The sequence below is a fragment of the Monodon monoceros genome, unplaced genomic scaffold, assembly GCF_005190385.1.
Source record: "Monodon monoceros isolate NGI ecotype Baffin Bay Population unplaced genomic scaffold, NGI_Narwhal_1 Super_Scaffold_13, whole genome shotgun sequence".
Classification (NCBI taxonomy): domain Eukaryota; kingdom Metazoa; phylum Chordata; class Mammalia; order Artiodactyla; family Monodontidae; genus Monodon; species Monodon monoceros.
In genome coordinates this window covers 12,357,627-12,376,543 of record NW_021703769.1, presented here as the reverse complement: position 1 = coordinate 12,376,543, position 18,917 = coordinate 12,357,627, and the positions used below count along the sequence as shown (strand labels likewise).

General features: G+C 45.3%; 1 protein-coding gene across 1 annotated transcript in view; it reads right to left on the bottom strand.

The window, feature by feature from the left end:
- PREX1 (phosphatidylinositol-3,4,5-trisphosphate dependent Rac exchange factor 1) overlaps positions 1–18,713 on the bottom strand; it is a 217,770-nt gene extending 199,057 nt beyond the window's left edge. The window contains exon 1 of the mRNA XM_029219974.1: positions 18,655–18,713. Coding sequence (XP_029075807.1) covers positions 18,655–18,669 — 15 coding nt within the window. The 5' untranslated portion in view covers positions 18,670–18,713. The remainder of the gene's footprint in view (positions 1–18,654) is intronic.
- Between the last annotated feature and the right edge of the window lie 204 nt (positions 18,714–18,917).

The window sequence follows — 18,917 nt, the reverse complement described above, 5'->3', positions numbered from 1 at the left end:
ATTCACCAAAAGAACAGAGAAAAAAGAGGGGAAAAAAAAGGCTCTCAGTTCAGCAAGAAAAAAAAAAGCAATGGTAATGATGGGGAAATTCTCTTCTATAGGGACAATTTTAGAGTTTCTGTTACCACGTACTTTGCAAATAGCGGGAAATACCATTTCGTTTCTGTTGCATAAGTTTCACAGTTGTGAGGAAGAAGTTAATGCTGCTTGGAATCATTAGACAGATAGTTCCTTATTCTCTGATGAGACTCTCTCAGATTCTGCAGGCTCAGGATTTGAAGGCGCCCCCTTCCCAAGCTCTGCTTTTTAAAATGATAATAATAATTAAGATAAAACAAGGGGTGGTTTTTTTCCCTCCCAAGTTGAACGAGCCAGGTGAGAACTGAGTTATCGGACTGCCCAGGACAGCCAATCATTTCTCAAATGCAAATAAGTTCTCAGTAAGCCAGGCCAGCTGCCCAGAGAGTCTTTTCCCCGTTCCAAGCACGAAGAGCAGCTTTCTGAGAAGAGGAGAGAGGCGTCTCCACCCTTGGTATTGGACAGAACAGCTGGACAACCCGACGCAAGGCTGGACATGCAGGCCGGGGTTCATTTCTTCAGACCAAAATACAATTCTCTTCCTGCTACTCTTGGTGGAGCCACCCACAACTCCCCAAGTCAAAACTTCTCCAAAGAAAGCCTTGCTCTTAGAAGCAGATATCTCCAGAAGGCTCTGGTTCAAGGTCTGATTCGAACATAATAGATATCAGATTAAGTCAGGGTTCCAGAGCTTTGCCAAATCATATTCCCACCAGAAAGCACTGGAAATATAGCCCGGAGGAAAGAGAGAAGGAAATGCTTAGGACCCTTGGTTCCAATCCTGGCTTGGCCGCTGACATGGTACCTTCTTTTTTTCCCAGCCTTTGGACATTGTTGTAGCTCTAGAGACCAGCTGCCTGGATTCAAATCCCAGCCCCACCATTTCCCATTGTGTTACTTTGTGCAAGTGACTTAATCTCTTCCAGCTTTGAGGTATCTATCTTTAAAATGGAGCCAATAGGGCTTCCCTGGTGGCGCAGTGGTTGAGGGTCCGCCTGCCGATGCAGGGGACACGGGTTCGTGCCCCGGTCTGGGAAGATCCCACATGCCGCGGAGCGGCTGGGCCCGTGAGCCATGGCCGCTGAGCCTGCGCGTCGGGAGCCTGTGCTCCGCGGCGGGAGAGGCCACAACATGAGAGGCCCGCGTACAGCAAAAAAAAAAAATGGAGCCAATAAGAGTTCCTACCTCACAGGGTTATTGTGCGGATTAAAATACTTAATAGCTCCAAAGTGCTTCAGATGCTGCCTGATATTCAGTTGAGTGTTAGCTATTATAACTGGGTGACGCCGTGATGTTTGGAGGTGTGGCAGCCATCTTGACACAATGAGGGAGGACATGCTGACCAGCTGAAGATGGCAAAAATGACAGATGGAACCTGGATCTTTGATGTCAGTGAGCTCCTAAATTAACCAACTGTAGAGCCATCCTACCTCTGCATTTCTTGTATTATAAGATAATAAAATTTCCTTATGGTTTAAGCCAGTTAAGTTTCCTTTATTTGAAACCAAAAGCATCCTAATTGACATGCTTCCCTTCCCCTAGATTTCTCCCCACTAGGATGACCTGAATCTTTTGTTCATAGGATGACCAAACACCCCAGTTTGCATGGGACAGTCCCAGTTTGTACCTGTTGTCCCAGGATAAATATTATTAATAACATCTCTGTTTGGATGATTATGGTCACCCAATCCTTTGAAATAAGCATTGCCCACTTCCTACTTCTCTCTTAAAATGCACATGCCCCAGAGAGGACTGCTCTCCACCATATTGCTTTCCCAATGAAGCAAAGGTCTAAGATTTGTAACATGAAGCCTGGACTGGGGGTAAAAGTTAAGAAAAAGGTTCAGGAAGAGATTGGTGCATAAAGGGTAAATTCTACAACTTAGTCAAGCCTGGAAATTGACCTGGATGGTGTATCTTGAAATTCTGCAGCAAGGGATGCCAGATGGTTTTAACAGACATACTGGACACACATTTATATGTCTGGGTTATTTTTTTTTCAGGTTCTTTCCTGGACTGAAAACTCAAGAATAGGGCTGCCCAGTCCAATTCCAGACACCTGGCAATCCCAGTAGTAACTTTTACTGAAAACTTATGGTTTCCTCTTTAGCCAGCAGAAACACAAACAGCCACACCCTCTCCAATGCCATTTATACTGCAGCCTGCCTTCCAAATTTCCTGGGCAAATTCCATTCTTGGAGCCTTCGTTGAAAGGGAGAAAGTTCTAATACCAACTGTTACCATTTTTTGAGCACTCATTATGTACCAGACACTATTAAGAAGTGACATCAAATTTTCACAACTGCCCTTTGTGGTAGTTATTATTGTCCCATTTTTACAGATGAGAAAACTGAGGCTCAGAAAGGAAACTGATCAAGGTGGCTATATTAGTTAGGATAAAGATAGACATTGTGACAAGACCCAAATAGTAATGAGTTTTTAAAAACATACCTTGTTTCTCTCTCATGTTATAGTCCAGGTATAAACAACCCAAGGCAGGTATGGAGGCCTCAAGGTTTCAGGGCCCAGGTTCTTTCCAACTTCCTTAACATGTGGTATCCACTGTATGCTCCAAGATGGCTGCTCTGGCGCCACATTCCAACCAGCAGAAAGAGAAAGGGAGAAGAGAAGGGAATGCCTGGTTCTTTAAACACCCCCAAGCCGGAAGTTTCACACATCACTCTCACCCGATTGGCCAGAGCTTTGTCACCCAGGTGTGTCTGATCCTAAATCCATGCCAAGCCACCACTCTGGTGTTGCCAGAGGACTGTGAGAATCTTGTTTCCCTCATTATAGAAGAATGCCAGGCACACCTAAATATTAATTGAACAAATGAATGAATGAGTATCTCAGTACTCGTGTTTGGACTCCAGGTTGGGAGAAAGCTCACTGTGAGTGCCTGACACTGCTCTAGGCACTGAGAATAGCAAACAAAACAGGTCGGAGTCCTCGCCCTCCTGGAGCTGACACTCTAGTGGCAAAAGAGATGGCCAATTAAGACCCTATTACGTCGAACACAAAGTCTGCCAGATCGTGGTGAGGACTATGGAGAAAAACAAAGCAGGAAAAATGACAGGGAGTGCTGGGCAAGAGCATCCCAAGGGGAGGGGGGAGGGGGAGAGAAGTTCTCACTAAGAAGGTGACATTTTAGCAAAGAACTGGAAGAAAGAGGTGAGGGAGTAGGCGCTGCATGTGTTCCAGGCAGAGGGAACAGCAAGTGCAAGGGCTTGGAGGCCGTGGGCCACAACTGCTGAGCCCTCGTGCCACAACTACTGAAGCCTGTGCGCCTACAGCCCGTGCTCCACAACGGGAGAGGCCACCGCAGTGAGAGGCCCGTGCACCACAGTGAAGGGTAGTCCCTGCTCACTACAACTAGAGAAAGCCCGCACACAGCAACAAAGACCCAACGCAGTCAAAAAAAATTTTTTTAATTAAAAAAAAAAAAAAAAAGCTAGAACCTATAGGTTTGCTGAAGTGCTGGGGGTAAGAGAGACAGAGTTCAACTTAACTCCTAGGTTTTTGGCCTGGGCAACTGAAAGGATGGGCTTGGAATTAACCAGGATGAGGAAGGTGGTGGGAGGGGTGGGTTTGCGGGAGAAGATGGAGAATTTAGTTTTGATCATGGGAGATTGCAAATTCCATAGCCTGGTGGAGATGTCGGGTGGGCAGTCAGAGACGCAATCCTGGGGTTCAGGAGGGAGGGCAGCCTGGAAATAAGAATGTAGGCATGGTCAGAACATAAGTACTAGTTAAAAGCCACGGGATCGCGGGAGATCACCCAGGGAGAGCATGTGGATGGAGACGAGGACAAGGACAGAGGCCTGGCCCCCACCAGCATTCAGAGCTGGGGCAGCCAGAACAGATGTTACAGAGAGTCCATTTCCAATGTGTTGAGATTCCCTGGCTTTCCTAGGAAGACTGGACATAGTGATGGAGTCTCCCATGACCTTGAGAAATGGAGCAACAGTCAGGTTCCCAGTCTCAGCTCAGTCAATTCCTTCATGGTCCTGAGCCTAGTTTCCTCATCTGTTAAATGGGGACATTAAGAACCCTGCTCTGCCAGCTCTGCAAGGGAATGTGAGGACACAATGAAATCTTACAGACCCCAAAATGCTTGAAAAAAGATGAAGAGTCCTATACAAATGAAAGGAATTTCTTTCCCTACCACCCGAATTTAGGTCCTCAGAAATGTGAAACTGAAGCAGAGAAAAAAACATACACAGCTTCAGAGAAAAGAAAAGTTGTGGCAGAGAAAGACTTACGTATAGCTCCATGCAACAGCATGTGGATGAATTTTTAAAACTTAACATGCCATATGCAGAGACATGGATGGACCTAGAGACGGTCATACATAGTGAAATAACTCAGAAAGAGGAAAACAAATATCATATAATATCACGTATATGTGGAATCTAGAAAAATGGTACAGATAAACTTATTTGCAAAGCAGAAATAGAGACGCAGATGTAGAGAACAAATGTATTGGATACCAAGGCGGGGAAGGGGGGTGGTGAATCGGGAGATTGCGATTGATATATATATATATACACTACTATGTGTAAAATAGATAACTAATGAGAACCTTTAAAAAAATGTAATATGGAGCCAGTGAAGCCAGATATAAAAAAGCACATTATGTATGATTCCATTTATATAGTGCTCAAAAGCAGAAAATATTAAACTACAGTACTTAGAGGTGCACACTTGGATGGTAAAGCTATAAAGAAAAGAGTGTAGGTAGCATTTACTGCACAAGTCAGGGCAGTGCTTTTCTCCCAGACTAGGGAGTAGGGGTCTGGGATTTGGAGAAGCTGTACAGAGGCATTAAGGGCCTGGCAGTGTCGTATTTCTTACCCTAGGTTGTGATTTCACAAAGGTTCACTTTATAATAATTTATTATGATTTACATGTGTGTCTTCTACACTTTCCTCTCTGTGTTCTCCATTCCTCAACCTAAAAAATGCATCAAAAGCCTTAAAAATAAGCATACACATCTATATTCATACCCTTTGACCAAGTTATTCTCATTCAGGGAATCTGAACCACGGAAATAATCACACACTCACACAAACTTTAATTCACAAAGATGTTCACTGCAGTGTTACTTATAATAGCTCAGATTTGAAAGGACCTAAATTCCCACTAATAGGTAAATAGTTACATACATTACGGTATATCCACAATGTGGAAAATTATTTAGCCCTTTAAAAGTCCGCTATCAGAGTATATTTAATGGAAAAGAAAAATGGTCATGGTACATGGATAAATGGGGAGGAAAAGAGTGGAATAAATTACATATAGACTGTGATCCTAATATTGTCAATATATATTACATATTAATACAAAAAAAGACAAGAAGGAAATTACAAAAATAACAAGAGTAGTTACATCTGGGCAGTGGAATTACGGGTATCTGTTTTCTTCTTTTTTTTTGGCCACTCCCCGCAGCATGCAAGATCTTAGCTCCCTAGCCAGGGGTCGAACCCAAGTCCTCTGCAGTGGAAGCACGGAGACCCAACCACTGGACCACCAGGGAATTCCCTATTTTCTTCTTTACACTTATATTTCCCAAATTTTCTACAATGAATACATATTACTTTTATTCTTTAATACATTGCTTCCTCCGCTTTTTTTTTTTTAATTTGGAACTCAAATGCACACAATTAGTTAATAACACTCCTCAGGCCATGGCACACCACCGGTGACATCAGAGTATGGTCTCTACTTTGTTTTATTTTCACTTATTTTTGCCTTCGTCACCCATCTCTACTCCTCCTCCCCGCCCCCCACCCATGGACACCCACCAGGGTATATTTAAAGTGTGTTCTTTCTAACCATCTGCCAAATATTTGTTTGGATATATGTGTATCCAAATAGACATAGTAAAAAATAGTAAAAAATATATAAAGAGATGAAGTGTTGTTTTATGATTGTTTTTAAATTTTTACATAAATGGTACAGTTATGCATTCATGCTATGTTACTTTTTTCACCTGGCATCATGTTTTTTTGAGATCATTCCTTGTTGCTCTTTGTAAATATAACTCATTACTTGTGACTATTGCTCAGTATTCCATTATGTGCTTGTATCACAGTGGTAGACTGCTGGCTGTTCCCCAAGTGTGGTTTCCTCCTCTTCCAGGACACACTGAAGGACTACATTTCCCAATATCCCTTGCAGGTAGGTGGAGCTTCATAATGGAGCTTTAGATGCCAGCAGATGCCATGCATGGCCTCCAGTCCTGGCCCATGGAACCTCTCCCATGTCCTTTCCTCCATGCTCTTTTCCCTTCTAAACTGATTGGGATGATGATCCCAGAGTGACCTTGGAAACCATGGGTTGAAGATGGCAGAGCCACCCTCAGCCCGGGTCTGAATGTCTGCACCGAGGGAAGACAGACCAGCGATCAGTAACGTTCACCTTAGAGCACCTTATGTGAGCAAATAATGAAACGTCCATGGGGTCTGGGACTTCACATACTTCATGGTCTATTTATTATAACTAATATTAACCCTAACCAATAAAACTATATTCTACTTTTTCATTTCCTAGTATTGAAACTACTGCAAACTCTTTGAAGCAATGCTGTAACAAACATTCTCATATATATTTCCATTTGTATCTGTGAGCAAGTATTTTTTAGGTTGTCAACCAGAAATGGAATTGCTGAGCCATAGGGTTTGTATGTATTTTGCTTACTCCTGACCTAAGCAATGGCAGAGGCATCAATCTTTGGGGGACAGTGACTGCAGAAGTTTTGGTCTTCAGTCACCCAGAGTCAGAATTGCCAGTTGGGGTGTCAGTGTCATCACTGGAGCCGTCTCACAGAGTGGTTTGGGCATCGTTTTGGGGGGCCTGGCTGCCAAGACTGACTTCCTGGGCACCCTTGAGATTCTGTGAGCTCCCTATAACCATTCATAAAGTTCTACAGTGGGTTCTGTTGTTTAAAACTGCAAATCACTGACCCAAGATCAGGAGCTGGCAAACTTGTTCTGTAAAGGGCCAGACAGTAAATATTTTAGGCTTTCAGGGTCATAAAGTCTGTGTCACAACTACTCAATTCTGCCATAGCGCTAACAGCAGCCAGAGACAATATGTAAATGAATGGGTGTGGCTGTGTTCCAATAAAACTTTATTTATACAAACAATAGCCGGCAGGCTGCAGTTTGCCAATCCTTGAGCTAGACAAAAAAGAGATCTCTCCTTTCTCTAAATCTCTATGTAGACATTTATGGCATGTTTCCTGGTCTTAGCTCTTTGGTAAGTTCCTTTCTTCAGTCCATTTTGGACTAACACACTACCTTGCTTGCAAAGGACTGATGGAATGAATAAAGGAGTAAATGAATGAAAGAACGAACGGCATTGATTTAGAGGTGGTCCTAATGAACAACCCAGGCAAAGGCCAGTCAGAACAGGAGCCAACTGGAAACCATCTATAGGACCGAACCGTTGCACCAGCGGCCTCCAGTCCTGCTCCATTGAGCCCACCCTCTGACCCCCAAACCCCACACCCACCCAACCAGGCTTCATCACACATGTCTGGAAGGCACCAGTTTAGGGGTTCCGTTTCCAAATTTCAGAAGCTAATAAGGAACAAGGGTAACTGTGGGAGACTCAGTTCTCAAAAGCAAACCGTGTTCCAGTGACTAATCCATCTTTCACTCCCGATATTTTTATTCATCCCAGCAGAAATGTGTATGAGTCACAGCTCCTGTTGGAGAATGTTTTAAAATGCATTATTGTGTATGTATCTCCAGCCTGCAGACCAGCAGAATCTGGGTGCTGTTGGCAGGGGGCTAATGATGTCAGTACTAACAATAAAACCTGTCAAGTCACACTAACCAGGACTCCTTTTCCCCAGTCTCTTCAGCATCCAACAAATAAAAAAACAGAAAGAAAAAAATAATAATTGATTTGGCATCTGATTGAGGATGTGGCCCATGGAGTACTGAGGTGGCCGCAGACTTATACATTCTCCTACCAATACATTTTCCTTCTTTTAAGATCCTGCCGCAAAAGCAATTATACTCCAATAAAGATGTTAAAAAAAAAAAAAAAAAAAAGATCCTGCCACAACACCCCCGTCTCTTCAGGAAGCCTTTTGAATTAATCTGATCTCAGCATTGGGAAAGCAGAGTTTTAACTGCTGGACCACCAGGGAAGTCCCTTCCTCTCTCTTAGAACAGGACTCAGGAAAAGAAAAGGATCTCTTCTGTTCTTCTGACCTGTGGATGTTGCACGAAGACTCCATGTCTGGAGCCATGGCAGCCACCTTGGACCCATGAAGAGAGACTGTGCCATCGTGATGGGTAGAAAGGACCTGGACCCTTGATGCTGCTGTTGAGTCACTGAATTAACCAATCCTGGGACTGCCCTACCTCTGGACACATTGTTTAAACCACCTGGAGTTGGCTCTTCACTAAGTTGTAGAAAAAAATTATCCTGATGGATATGCCCCATATATGGTGAAACTTCAAAAAACGTAGCTCTAGGGTCACTCCAGACCCGTGTGTGAGGTGCAGAGGGAACATCTTTCCAAGCAATCCTACAGGCACCTCAAAAACATGTCCCAACTTGAACCAATTATCTGACGCGGTTGCCAAAAGACCTTATCCACTCTCCATTAGATAAATGGCACCTCCATCTATAGTCTCTCTCATGAAACTCTAAATCCTTTTCTCGTTTCTGCATTCATTCATTTAAACAAATCATATTTACTGAGCACCTACTATATACTAGGCATTATGCTAGATGTAGGGGAAAAAACAGTGAATAAGACAAGTTTCACCACTTGTGAAGTTTATATTCTAGTTGGGGGAGAGAGATATTAAACAAACAAACAAACACATAGTCAATGATAGCTAAGAAATAAACGAGGTATTTTCACAGAAAAATACAGGAAAGTACATACCTAGATAGGGTGATTCAGGAAGACTCTCTTAAGGAAGTAATAGTTGAGATCTGAATGCTGAGCCAGAACCAGCTCTGCAAAGCATGAGAAGAGCTTCCTAGGCAGAAGAAAATGGCAAGTGCAAAGGCCCTGAGGCTGGACCACACTTGGAACATTCCAAGGGTAGTAAGGAGGCTGGTGAGGTGGGAACAATGAGTAATGAGAACAGTAGTAGGAGTTGAAGTCAGATTAGTAATGCAGAGACAGTCCATGCATGCATGGACTTTATGCTAAGCACAGTGGGCAGCCAGGACAGGGGTTTAAACAAGGCTGTGATATGACCTGACTCAAGTTTTTAAATGGTCACACTGTTGGGCGGAGAATAGCCTGTAATAATAAAAAATGATCATAACCAACCCTTTTGGGATTTTGTTTTTTTAATATTTATTTATTTGGTTTTGTTGGGTCTTAGTTGCAGCATGCATGTGGGATCTAGTTCCCTGACCATGAATTGAACCTGGGTCCCCTGCATTGGGAGCGGGGAGTCTTAACCACTGCACCACCAGGGAAGTCCCATAACCAACCCTTTTGTAATACCTACTGTGTGCCGGGAACTGTTCTAAGCTATTTCCATATATTAACTCACTGTGTCCTCATAACAATGGGAATGATTATGATGCCATTTTACAGATGAAGAAACCGAGGCACAGAGAGGTAAAGTGACTTGCCGAGGATCACACAGTGAGTAAATCAGAGCCTGGACTATAGGAAACAGGGAGCCTAGCTAGAGGCTATGGTGTATATGGTGAGGGGGGTTGCCTGGCTTGGTCTTGGTGGGCAGTACTGGAGACAAGAGAAGAGGATGGATCAAGAATATAACGTCAAGATATGGGAATTCCCTGGCAGTCCAGTGGTCAGTACTCCACGCTTCCACTACAGGGGACATGGGTTGGATCCCTGGTCAGGGAAATAAGCTCCCGCGTTGCTGCTCGGTGCTGGCCAAAATAAAAAATAAAATAAAAATAAAGAAAAAAATTAAAAATATATAATGTCGGACTTCCCTGGTGGCACAGTGGTTGAGAATCCGCCTGCCAATGCCGGGGACACTGGTTCGATCCCTGGTCCGGGAAGACCCCACATGCCGCAGAGCAACTAAGCCCATGTGCCACCGCTACTGAGCCCATGCGCCGCAACTACTGAAGCCTGCGCGCCTAGAGCCCGTGCTCCGCAACAAGAAGCCACCACAATGAGAAGCCCACGCACCACAATGAAGAGTAGCTCCCACTCGCCACAACTAGAGAAAGCCCGCGCGCAGCAATGAAGACCCAAATGCAGCCAAAAATTAAAAATAAATAAATAAATAAAATATATATAGTATATATGTGATGTCAAGACAAAAAGGAAAGAACTTTCCGAGGGAGTGCACAGTATCCTGTCTGTACCTTCTGATTCCCTTCTCCAGCAGGACTTTCAACAGGACTCTGGCTGGAAGACAGGTCACTAGCCCCTGGTGTCCTCCCTGCCCACTTTATGGATGGAGGTCTCCACCCCACCCCCAAACCCCGTTATCCTGCAGCACCTCAACTTGTTCATCTCACATGATCACCTCCCCTTTTGAGAACAGCCCAACGCTGCTACTACTAACTCCGACCTTGGTCTTGCCCTGCCCCTCCACGGCTTCACCTGGATCCAAAGATAAAAAGCCGCCAAAAAGCCAGCCGGGCCCCTCGCGGCGCCTCGCTCTCGGAGGAGAGCACTTTGTAGACACTCCCTGGGCCTCAGCAAAACTTCTATTGTTACGGGAGGCAGAAAACCACCCGAGTGGCCCGGTTGCTTGCGGGCCAAAGATTGCGAGCACACCCTGTCCCAGCCCGGCCGTGGGCCTGAGCTCCCTGGGGGAGGCCAGGGGGCCGCAGGAGAGCAAGACGCGCGCTTGACACTGCTGTCTGCCGCAGGTTACAGCCTCCACCCACCCAGGCATCTCAAGGAAGCCAGAAAGGGGGAGAAAGCAGGGCGGAGGTGACCAGTTTGGCCTTTCAAGGCGAGACAGTTGTTTCTACGAAGCGTCTGGGAGTCCCCTAAGTATCTGTCCCCAACCCCGAGGGGATAGAAGGTCAACCTCTCGGTTCCTCCTCAGCCCGGGATTGGTTCAGTGTGGGGTGAAAGTGTGAAAAGCTAGGGACCTACCCACGCCTGGCTCCTGCTCTGGGGCTTTCTAAAAAAATGAAGTGCACAGAGCCTGAGCAGAGAACCCACCTCGTGCAGAGCACAGCGCAAGGCTTTGAGGATTCAGAGAAAAGGAAAGCACCCTGTCCTCCAGGGTCAAGGTGGAGGTAAGATGAGTCGTGCAGAGGCGGAGGTTTGAGGGAGAAAGCAAGGAAGGCTTCGGGGAGGAGCTGGCCTTTTTCAACTGCTCTTTTAGAGGCAGAGAGGACTCAGCACAACTGTAAGCTTCTTGATTGCAGAATCTATTGCCCTGAATTATTTTCGTTTTCCACAGTAATCTGCACTGAATATTGCTGCTTTCCAGTTAATTTTTTAAAATAAATTTATTTATTTATTTATTTTTGGCTGTATTGGTTCTTCGTTGCTGTGCATGGGCTTCTCATTGCGGTGGCTTCTCTTGTTGTGGAGCCCAGGCTCTAGGTACACGGGGTTCAGTAGTTGTGGCGCACGGGCTTAGTTACTCCGTGGCATGTGGGGTCTTCCCGAATCAGGGCTCAAACCCGTGTCCCCTGCATTGGCAGGCGGATTCTTAACCACTTCGCCACCAGGGAAGTCCGCCAGTTAAATTTTGTTGAAAATAAAAGAATAGGACTGAAAGGATTCCTATTCTCGCCCTCCTCCCTCTTTCTTTCCTTCTTTAAAAAAAAAAAAATCCTCAAAATGACTGAACAAATAAAATATGCACAAAAGAGACATGTTCTTTTTTTATGTAAATGTATGGGCCATGTCCTTTACTTTTTTTTTCAGATCACTAAAGGATTTTATGTGCTTTGCTGGAACTTTGGAAAACCCCAGATGAGCAAATGAATAAAATGAAAATCACCTACATTTTCACCATTTAGAAATAAACATTCTTAACACGTCAGAGTATTCCTCACCAGGCTTTGGTGGTTTTTCTATTAATATTAAGGTGAAATTCGTTACAGTGAAATGCACAGGTCTGAAGTGAATAATTCAATGAATCTTGACAAATCCCTACACCGTGTACACCCCACCCCCCAATCAAGATCTAGAACATTCCTATCATCCCAGAAAGTCCCCTCAGGTCCCCTTCCAGTCAGCTCACAACCTCCACAGGCAACCATCCTTCTGATTTCTATCACCATAGATTAGTTTTGCCTGTTGTATAATTGGAATCATTAGTTTTGCCTGTTGTATAATTGGAATCATTATACAACAGGCAAAATGCCTGGCTTCTTTCACTCAGTATAATGCTTTTAGATCCGTTCATGTATCAATAGCTTGTTCCTTTTTATTGCTGAGTAATGTTTTAATGTGTGGACGTACAACATGTTGGTCTAGCCACCCTGTGATGGTCTTTTGTGCTGTCTCCACTTTGGGGCTATTATGAATAAAATAAAGCCACTCTAAACATGGGTGGACACATATCTGTACGGACATAGGTTTTAGTTTTTCTTAAGCAAATGCTTAGGAGTGAATTGCTGAGTCACATGCTTAACTTTTATCAGAAATTGCCACCAGGGGCTTCCCTGGTGGCGCAGTGGTTAAGAATCCACCTGCCAGTGCAGGGGACACGGGTTCAAGCCCTGGTCCGGGAAGATCCCACATGCCACGGAGCAACTAAGCCCGTGCGCCACAACCACTGAGCCTGTGCTCTAGAGCCCGTAAGCCACAACTACTGAGCCTGCACACCACAACTACTGAAGCCTGTGCACCTACAGCCCATGCTCCGCAACAAGAGAAGCCACCACAATGAGAAGCCCGCGCACCGCAACGAAGAGTAGCCCCTGCTCGCCACAACTAGAGGAAGCCTGCACACAGCAACAAAGATCCAACACAGCCAAAAATAAAATAAATAAAATAAATAAATTTTTTAAAAAATTGCCAACAGCTTTCCAAAGTGGTTGTACCATTTTATATTTCCACCAGCACAGTATGAGCCTTCCAGTTGCTTACTATTATGAATTTTTCATCACACAGAGAATACATGGGTATATTCTCCCGTAAAGCTAAAGCACCTTTGGGCAATCACCAGGCACCCGCCACTCCCCCCAGAATAACACTGTTAGCAGTTTGGGGTGCTTCCTTGCAGACCTTTTCCTGTGCATTTATATACATAAATAAATACCATAGAAAACACATCGTATTATTTTGTGGTGATCCTTTTTACAAAAATGGAAAACATCTTCCGTTATATATTTCTTCCTTGTGTTTACCACCCCCAGCATACAATTTATTCCCTGCCTCTACTCTCCCCCTAGATAGGATGTTACCTCAGCTAAGGTAAGGAGCTTGTTTTGTTCACTGCTGTATTCCAAGTGCCTTGAACAGTGTCAGGCAGAAAGCGGATGCTCCAAATATCTATGGAAAGCAAGGAGAGTGTAAGTATTGTTCTGGAACTTGTTTTTTTCCCCTCTATAAGTCATAGATCTTTCTAGGTCAGCATTTACCAATCTATTTCCTTCCTTAACCTGCTGCATGTATTCTGTGACAGGAATATGCAAATTTTCTTTTCCATTCCCCTATGGATGGGCACTTAGGTTGCTTCTGATTTTTCATTGTTAGGAGCACTGCTGCCATGAACATCTGGGCTTGCCCCCTTGGGCACAATATTTCTCTAGAACAGTATCCCAGAAGGAAACAGGGGGTTCGGAGTGTCTACGCAGTGTAAATTTTAGTAAAATTGGCCAAAGAGGCAGGATCAACACATTGTCAACTTGAGGAATGGGGGGAAATTAATGGTAAATGGATAGAATTTCTTTTATTTGGCAAATTGGGGGTGTTGGGGAGAAGGTAGCATCAGAGTCGTGCTGGAGGGTGATTATGTTCCCACGCCCCGGAGTCAGATGCCCTGAGTTCAAATTATGCCTCTGCCACCATCAAGCTGTATGACCTCAGACAAGTTAAGTTATTCAACCTCTCTGTGCCTCAGTTTCCAATCTGAAAAATGGGAATAATAAACATAGCCACCTCCAAGGGTTGTTATGAGAATCAACACACATATAAAGCACTTGGAGCTGGGATGGGCACTTGTTAAATATTCAGTAAGTGTCCTCCACTGTTACTATTTAACAACCAACAAGTGTTTGTGTTTAAAAGAACACCTGTGGCTCACTTCAGTCATTTCCTTCACCTTCCTGGCCTGTAGACATTGGCTTTTCCATCCACTGATTCAGGGTATGTATTCCAGAGGAGAGAGGAGAGGCCTGGGAGTGGAGGTCCAAGGGGGAGGGGATCCAGGGAGTTACAGGAACCAGTGGAGTTTCCAGAAGCAAGGGCTGTTTGTTCAGTGGCAACAAAAGCCCCAGAGGTGGGTTCAGGGAAAACCTATAAGCAGCTGTCGCAGCCAGGCAGCGGGGAAAGCCAGCAGTGACCTCTGGGAGGGATGTTGGGGCAGAAGCCAGCTTCAGAGGGCCAGGGCCAGGGCCTGTGCTGGTGGGGAAGGAGTTGGTCGGGAGCACCATTGTTCTTCAGAGAAATCTGGTCAGCCTGGACTGTATCTGGAAGAAGAAACGCATGTCTTGATTTTTAAGTGTAGAGGATCTGAGCAGGTTTAAGGGGAAAAAATTATTTCAAGAGCCGTGACTACAGGGTCTGAGAGGAACAGCGCCAGTGTATTCAGGGCCTGACCCTCTCAGAAAGTTCCTGCTGTGGTTAGATGTTCCACCAATTTCTATGTAACAGATAACCACGGGGAGGGAAAAGGTGCCTCACTGCCCCCACACACACATTCACTAATTTCATCATGAGACACCAAGAAATAAAGAGCACAGTCCCCGCCCTTAATTAAGGGTAGATTCCAATCTAGTTTGGAAAAGGACATAGGAACGCGAAAAAGCTAAAATCATAATGAAAGATTTAAAACATGACAGGCAGGCCTGGTTTAGAAGAAAGACTGCAAACTAGCAGCCTATGCAAGGCTTTAGTGACCCAGAACAAGATATTTTCCATTTTGACTTGGTTGCCATCAATTACATCTAGGAAGTTTTCACAGTAAGATCTAAATGTCTCACACCCCACATCCTAAATGTCAGCCAATTCTATAGCTCCACCTTCAAAATGCAAATACCCAGAGTCTGATGACTTCTCCCCACCTCCTTTCTCACCCACCTACCGGTCCATTCTCCAGAGGCAGCCAGAGGGATACGTCGAGGACCTAAGTCTGGTCCTCTATCTCTCTCTCCTCTGCTTAGAACCCTCCATGGCTCCCACCTACACAGAGCAAAAGCTAAAGTCCTCACAGTGGCCACAAAGTCCTGCATGTTCTGCTCCCATTACCTCTCTGCTCTCAACTCCTTTGACTCTTCTCACTTCCTCTGCTCCAGCCACACAGGTCCCTCACTGTTTCTAGAACATTCCAGGCAGGCTCCCTCCTTAGGACCTTTGTATTTGCTTCTCTCTCTACCTGGACTGCTCTTCTCCTGGGGGAAGGGTACCGCACAGCCCATTCTGGGAATCTTTCCAGCCTTTAAGCAAACCTCAGAGGTTTCCCCAATACCCCACGTAAAAGTTCGCAATACACCTGACACTTCTGCCCCCTGCCCTGCGTTATGTTTCTCCACAGCACTTACTACTGTCTAAAATGCTACGTAGTCTGTTTTGTTCACACCTGTCCCCCATTAGTTTGTAAGCTGTGTCTTCAGGCTGTTTTGCTCTCCATGGACTCTCCAGTACCTGGAACCACCCTGGCCCAGAGCAAGCACTCCAAAAACATTTGTGCAATACGAGCACTTCCAACTTCTCTTAACAAGCAGAGGAGGGACTTCCCTGGCGGTCCAGTGGTTAAGACTCCTTGCTTCCAATGCAGGGGGTGCGGGTTTGATCCCTGGTCGGAGAACAAAGATCCCACTTGCCGCGCGGACAAAAAAAATCAGAAGAATTTGGCATCAGTGGGCTAGAAAGAGAGGAGCCATCGCTCTTTTGTTCACTGCAGTCCCCACCCAGCCTGCTTCGCTCTGCACTTTTGTCCCCTGGGCAGATGACAGAGCACCGCATGGGGAGCCAAGAGCCGGCATTTTGATCCCCACTTTTCTGTTAAATCTTTTCCTCCCTGTCCCTGAGCCTGCCAACCTCACTGCCTAGAACACCCGGTGGTCGACAGAATCCGGCCACCAGCGGAATCCAGCCCACCGCCTGTTTTTGTGCAGCTAAGAATGGTTTTTACATTTTTAAATGTTTGGGGGAAAAATGAAAAAGGAAGACTTTCGTGAACCATGAAAATTACATGACATTCACATTTCAGAGTCCATAAATGAACTTGTATCGGCCCCAGCCATGCACAGCCCGTTTACCTGTAGTCTGTGGCTGCTTTTGCGCTTTAACAAACAACAACAGAACGGCAGAGACCATGTGGCCTGCAAAGCCTAAAATATTTTATCTGGTCCTTTCCAGGAAACGGTTGCCAACACTGGTCTAAATCCCTTCGTGAGATGAACCAAAACCAAAAACCACCAATGTCTTTCTCAGCCTGAGCTCCTCTCTGAAAGCTTCTCTTGCTCCTGGGAACCACTTTGGCCCCGGGAAGCAAGTCATATCACTGCACAGCCCACACTCGCTGGCCATGACTTGTTTGCTCTGTATTTGTTCCTTCCCTCCTCGAGGACCGGGACCTGCAGGCTAAAATCCCCCAGTGTTGAGCACGTTGCCCAGTAGTCAGTAAATATTGGTTAAACTTTTCTGTAGGCCTCAGGGCCACCCCTTCGCTACTCTGGGCTCCATTTTGTCATCTGTAAAGTGGGAGCCTTGATCCCTAATATCTCCAACACTGCGGAGAAGGCACCCATGAGTCCTCGCCAAGCTGAATGAGACTATTTGCCAAAACAGTTTTTTTTTTTTTTTTTTAAAGGGCATTGTGAGAGCATCAAAGGTAACAAACTCATGGACTGTGGGCCCGATTTCAGCCCAAATATGTTTTGCTTGGTTTGCACTTTTTCTAAATGTTTTTTTACTTCGGTGTCAGTAGAAACCAAACCTACTGTAAACCAGCACACTTCAGTTGCGAGTAGTATCTATCCAGCCCTTGTGGGCACGTGAGTTGGCCATCCCTGGATGGAGAGTTAAAGGATCATTACAGCCAGGATGCCTGGAGCCCTAAAGAAGCCTCTGGAGTCAAAGGTGAGGAATGTAATTAGGCCAGTTTTTCTCAAACCTGGATGGATATCAGAATCACCCAGACAGTATATACGGTGCAGATTCCAGGCTCACCCCACACCCGCTGAATCCTACGCTCCATAGTTTGCAATGCTGGATATGGATTTTTTTTTTTATTCTCCCCAAATGCTTATGCATTGCAGGTGAGACTATGTATCAAATCAAACTGCAGATGTCAATTTGTCTGTTGTGGTCAAAATTATAAATGTACCTATCTCTTGACCCAGCAATTCTGGTTGGGAATCTATCTTCCCAACCAGGGCTTCTTAAACTTTAATATGCATACAAATGCCCTGGGCATCTTTTTAAGATGCAGAATCTGATCCAGCAGGTCTGGGGTGAGGCCTGCGACGCTGCAGTTCTAACGAAGCTCCTAGTTGATGCCCAGCTGCTAGTCCAGGAACATTTTGAGCAGCAAGGCTGTGCATCTCCCCGCACACATAACCAGTGATTGCAGGTACAAGGGGACTCATTGTACTATAGTCTGTCATTGCAACTATTGGGAATAACCTGTATGTCCATCAACAGGACACCAATCAAATTGGTGCATCCCTATAATAGAGTATTACATGGCCTTCAAAACTATCAAGGCAGCTCCTTATGAACTGCTATGGAATGATCTCCAGGGCATATTATTAAACATACAAAAAAATCAAGAAGCAGAACACTAAGTGGAATGTGCAACATTTTGTATGTAAGTGTTGGGCTGGAATATTTACGTTCATATTGACTTGTAGAAGCACAGGACAGCCTGGCAGAAGAAACTGCTAACTGAGTACCTCTGGAGAGGGCAACGGAGTGGATGGATGACAGGGGAGAGAGGGTGACATCTTCCTATACCCATTTGAATTTTGAACTATGTGAATATAATACCTTTTGAAAAAAATGAATAAAAATTTAAATTATAATGACACCTAAATACAAAGACTCACTATTTGCTTCTAAGGCTCACACATGAATTTAGACCACCAGAAAAGCAGTTCCAGCGTGGGTCACCTCCTCCCTCGGCACACCATGTACATATGCGTGTGCACACACACACTTGCATCCAACTCTGAGGACAGTCTGTGCAGGGTGTTGGCAAGCACGCTGGGCTTAAACGCGGCAAACCTCCATTGGATCTCAGTTCCACCACCTGAGTGGCATAGAGTAAGACATGCCACCTCAATAAGCCCCATTTCATGGGGATGGTCAAAATAACACTGGCTACCCTGCAGACCTCAGATGGTGGGAAAACGCTTCAAAAACTGTCAAGCATACACATGAAAAGACTAATTATAACATGAACCCTGATGGTGAGCAGGGCATCGGGCAGCCCCAGCCTGGTCTCCACGGGGTCTCGTGCTTACCTCCCAGGGCGCCATGCAAGGTGGAAACCCAATATCTTGACCTTTGCCGTCAGGCAGCTGCTCAGAGCAACCCCTGGCAGTGCTAATCTCCAACTCTCCTCCCACCATCTGGTCCAGCTGCCAGGCTGAGTCACACGGGGCTAGGGACAGCACATGACCTGTGTGTGGGACTGGTGTGAGAGTGGTGGCTGGGGGAGGATGGGAAAAGCCACAAGAGGCTGCCACTCCCCTCTCAGTGGGAAACTTCCTGCCAGGGAAGGAGA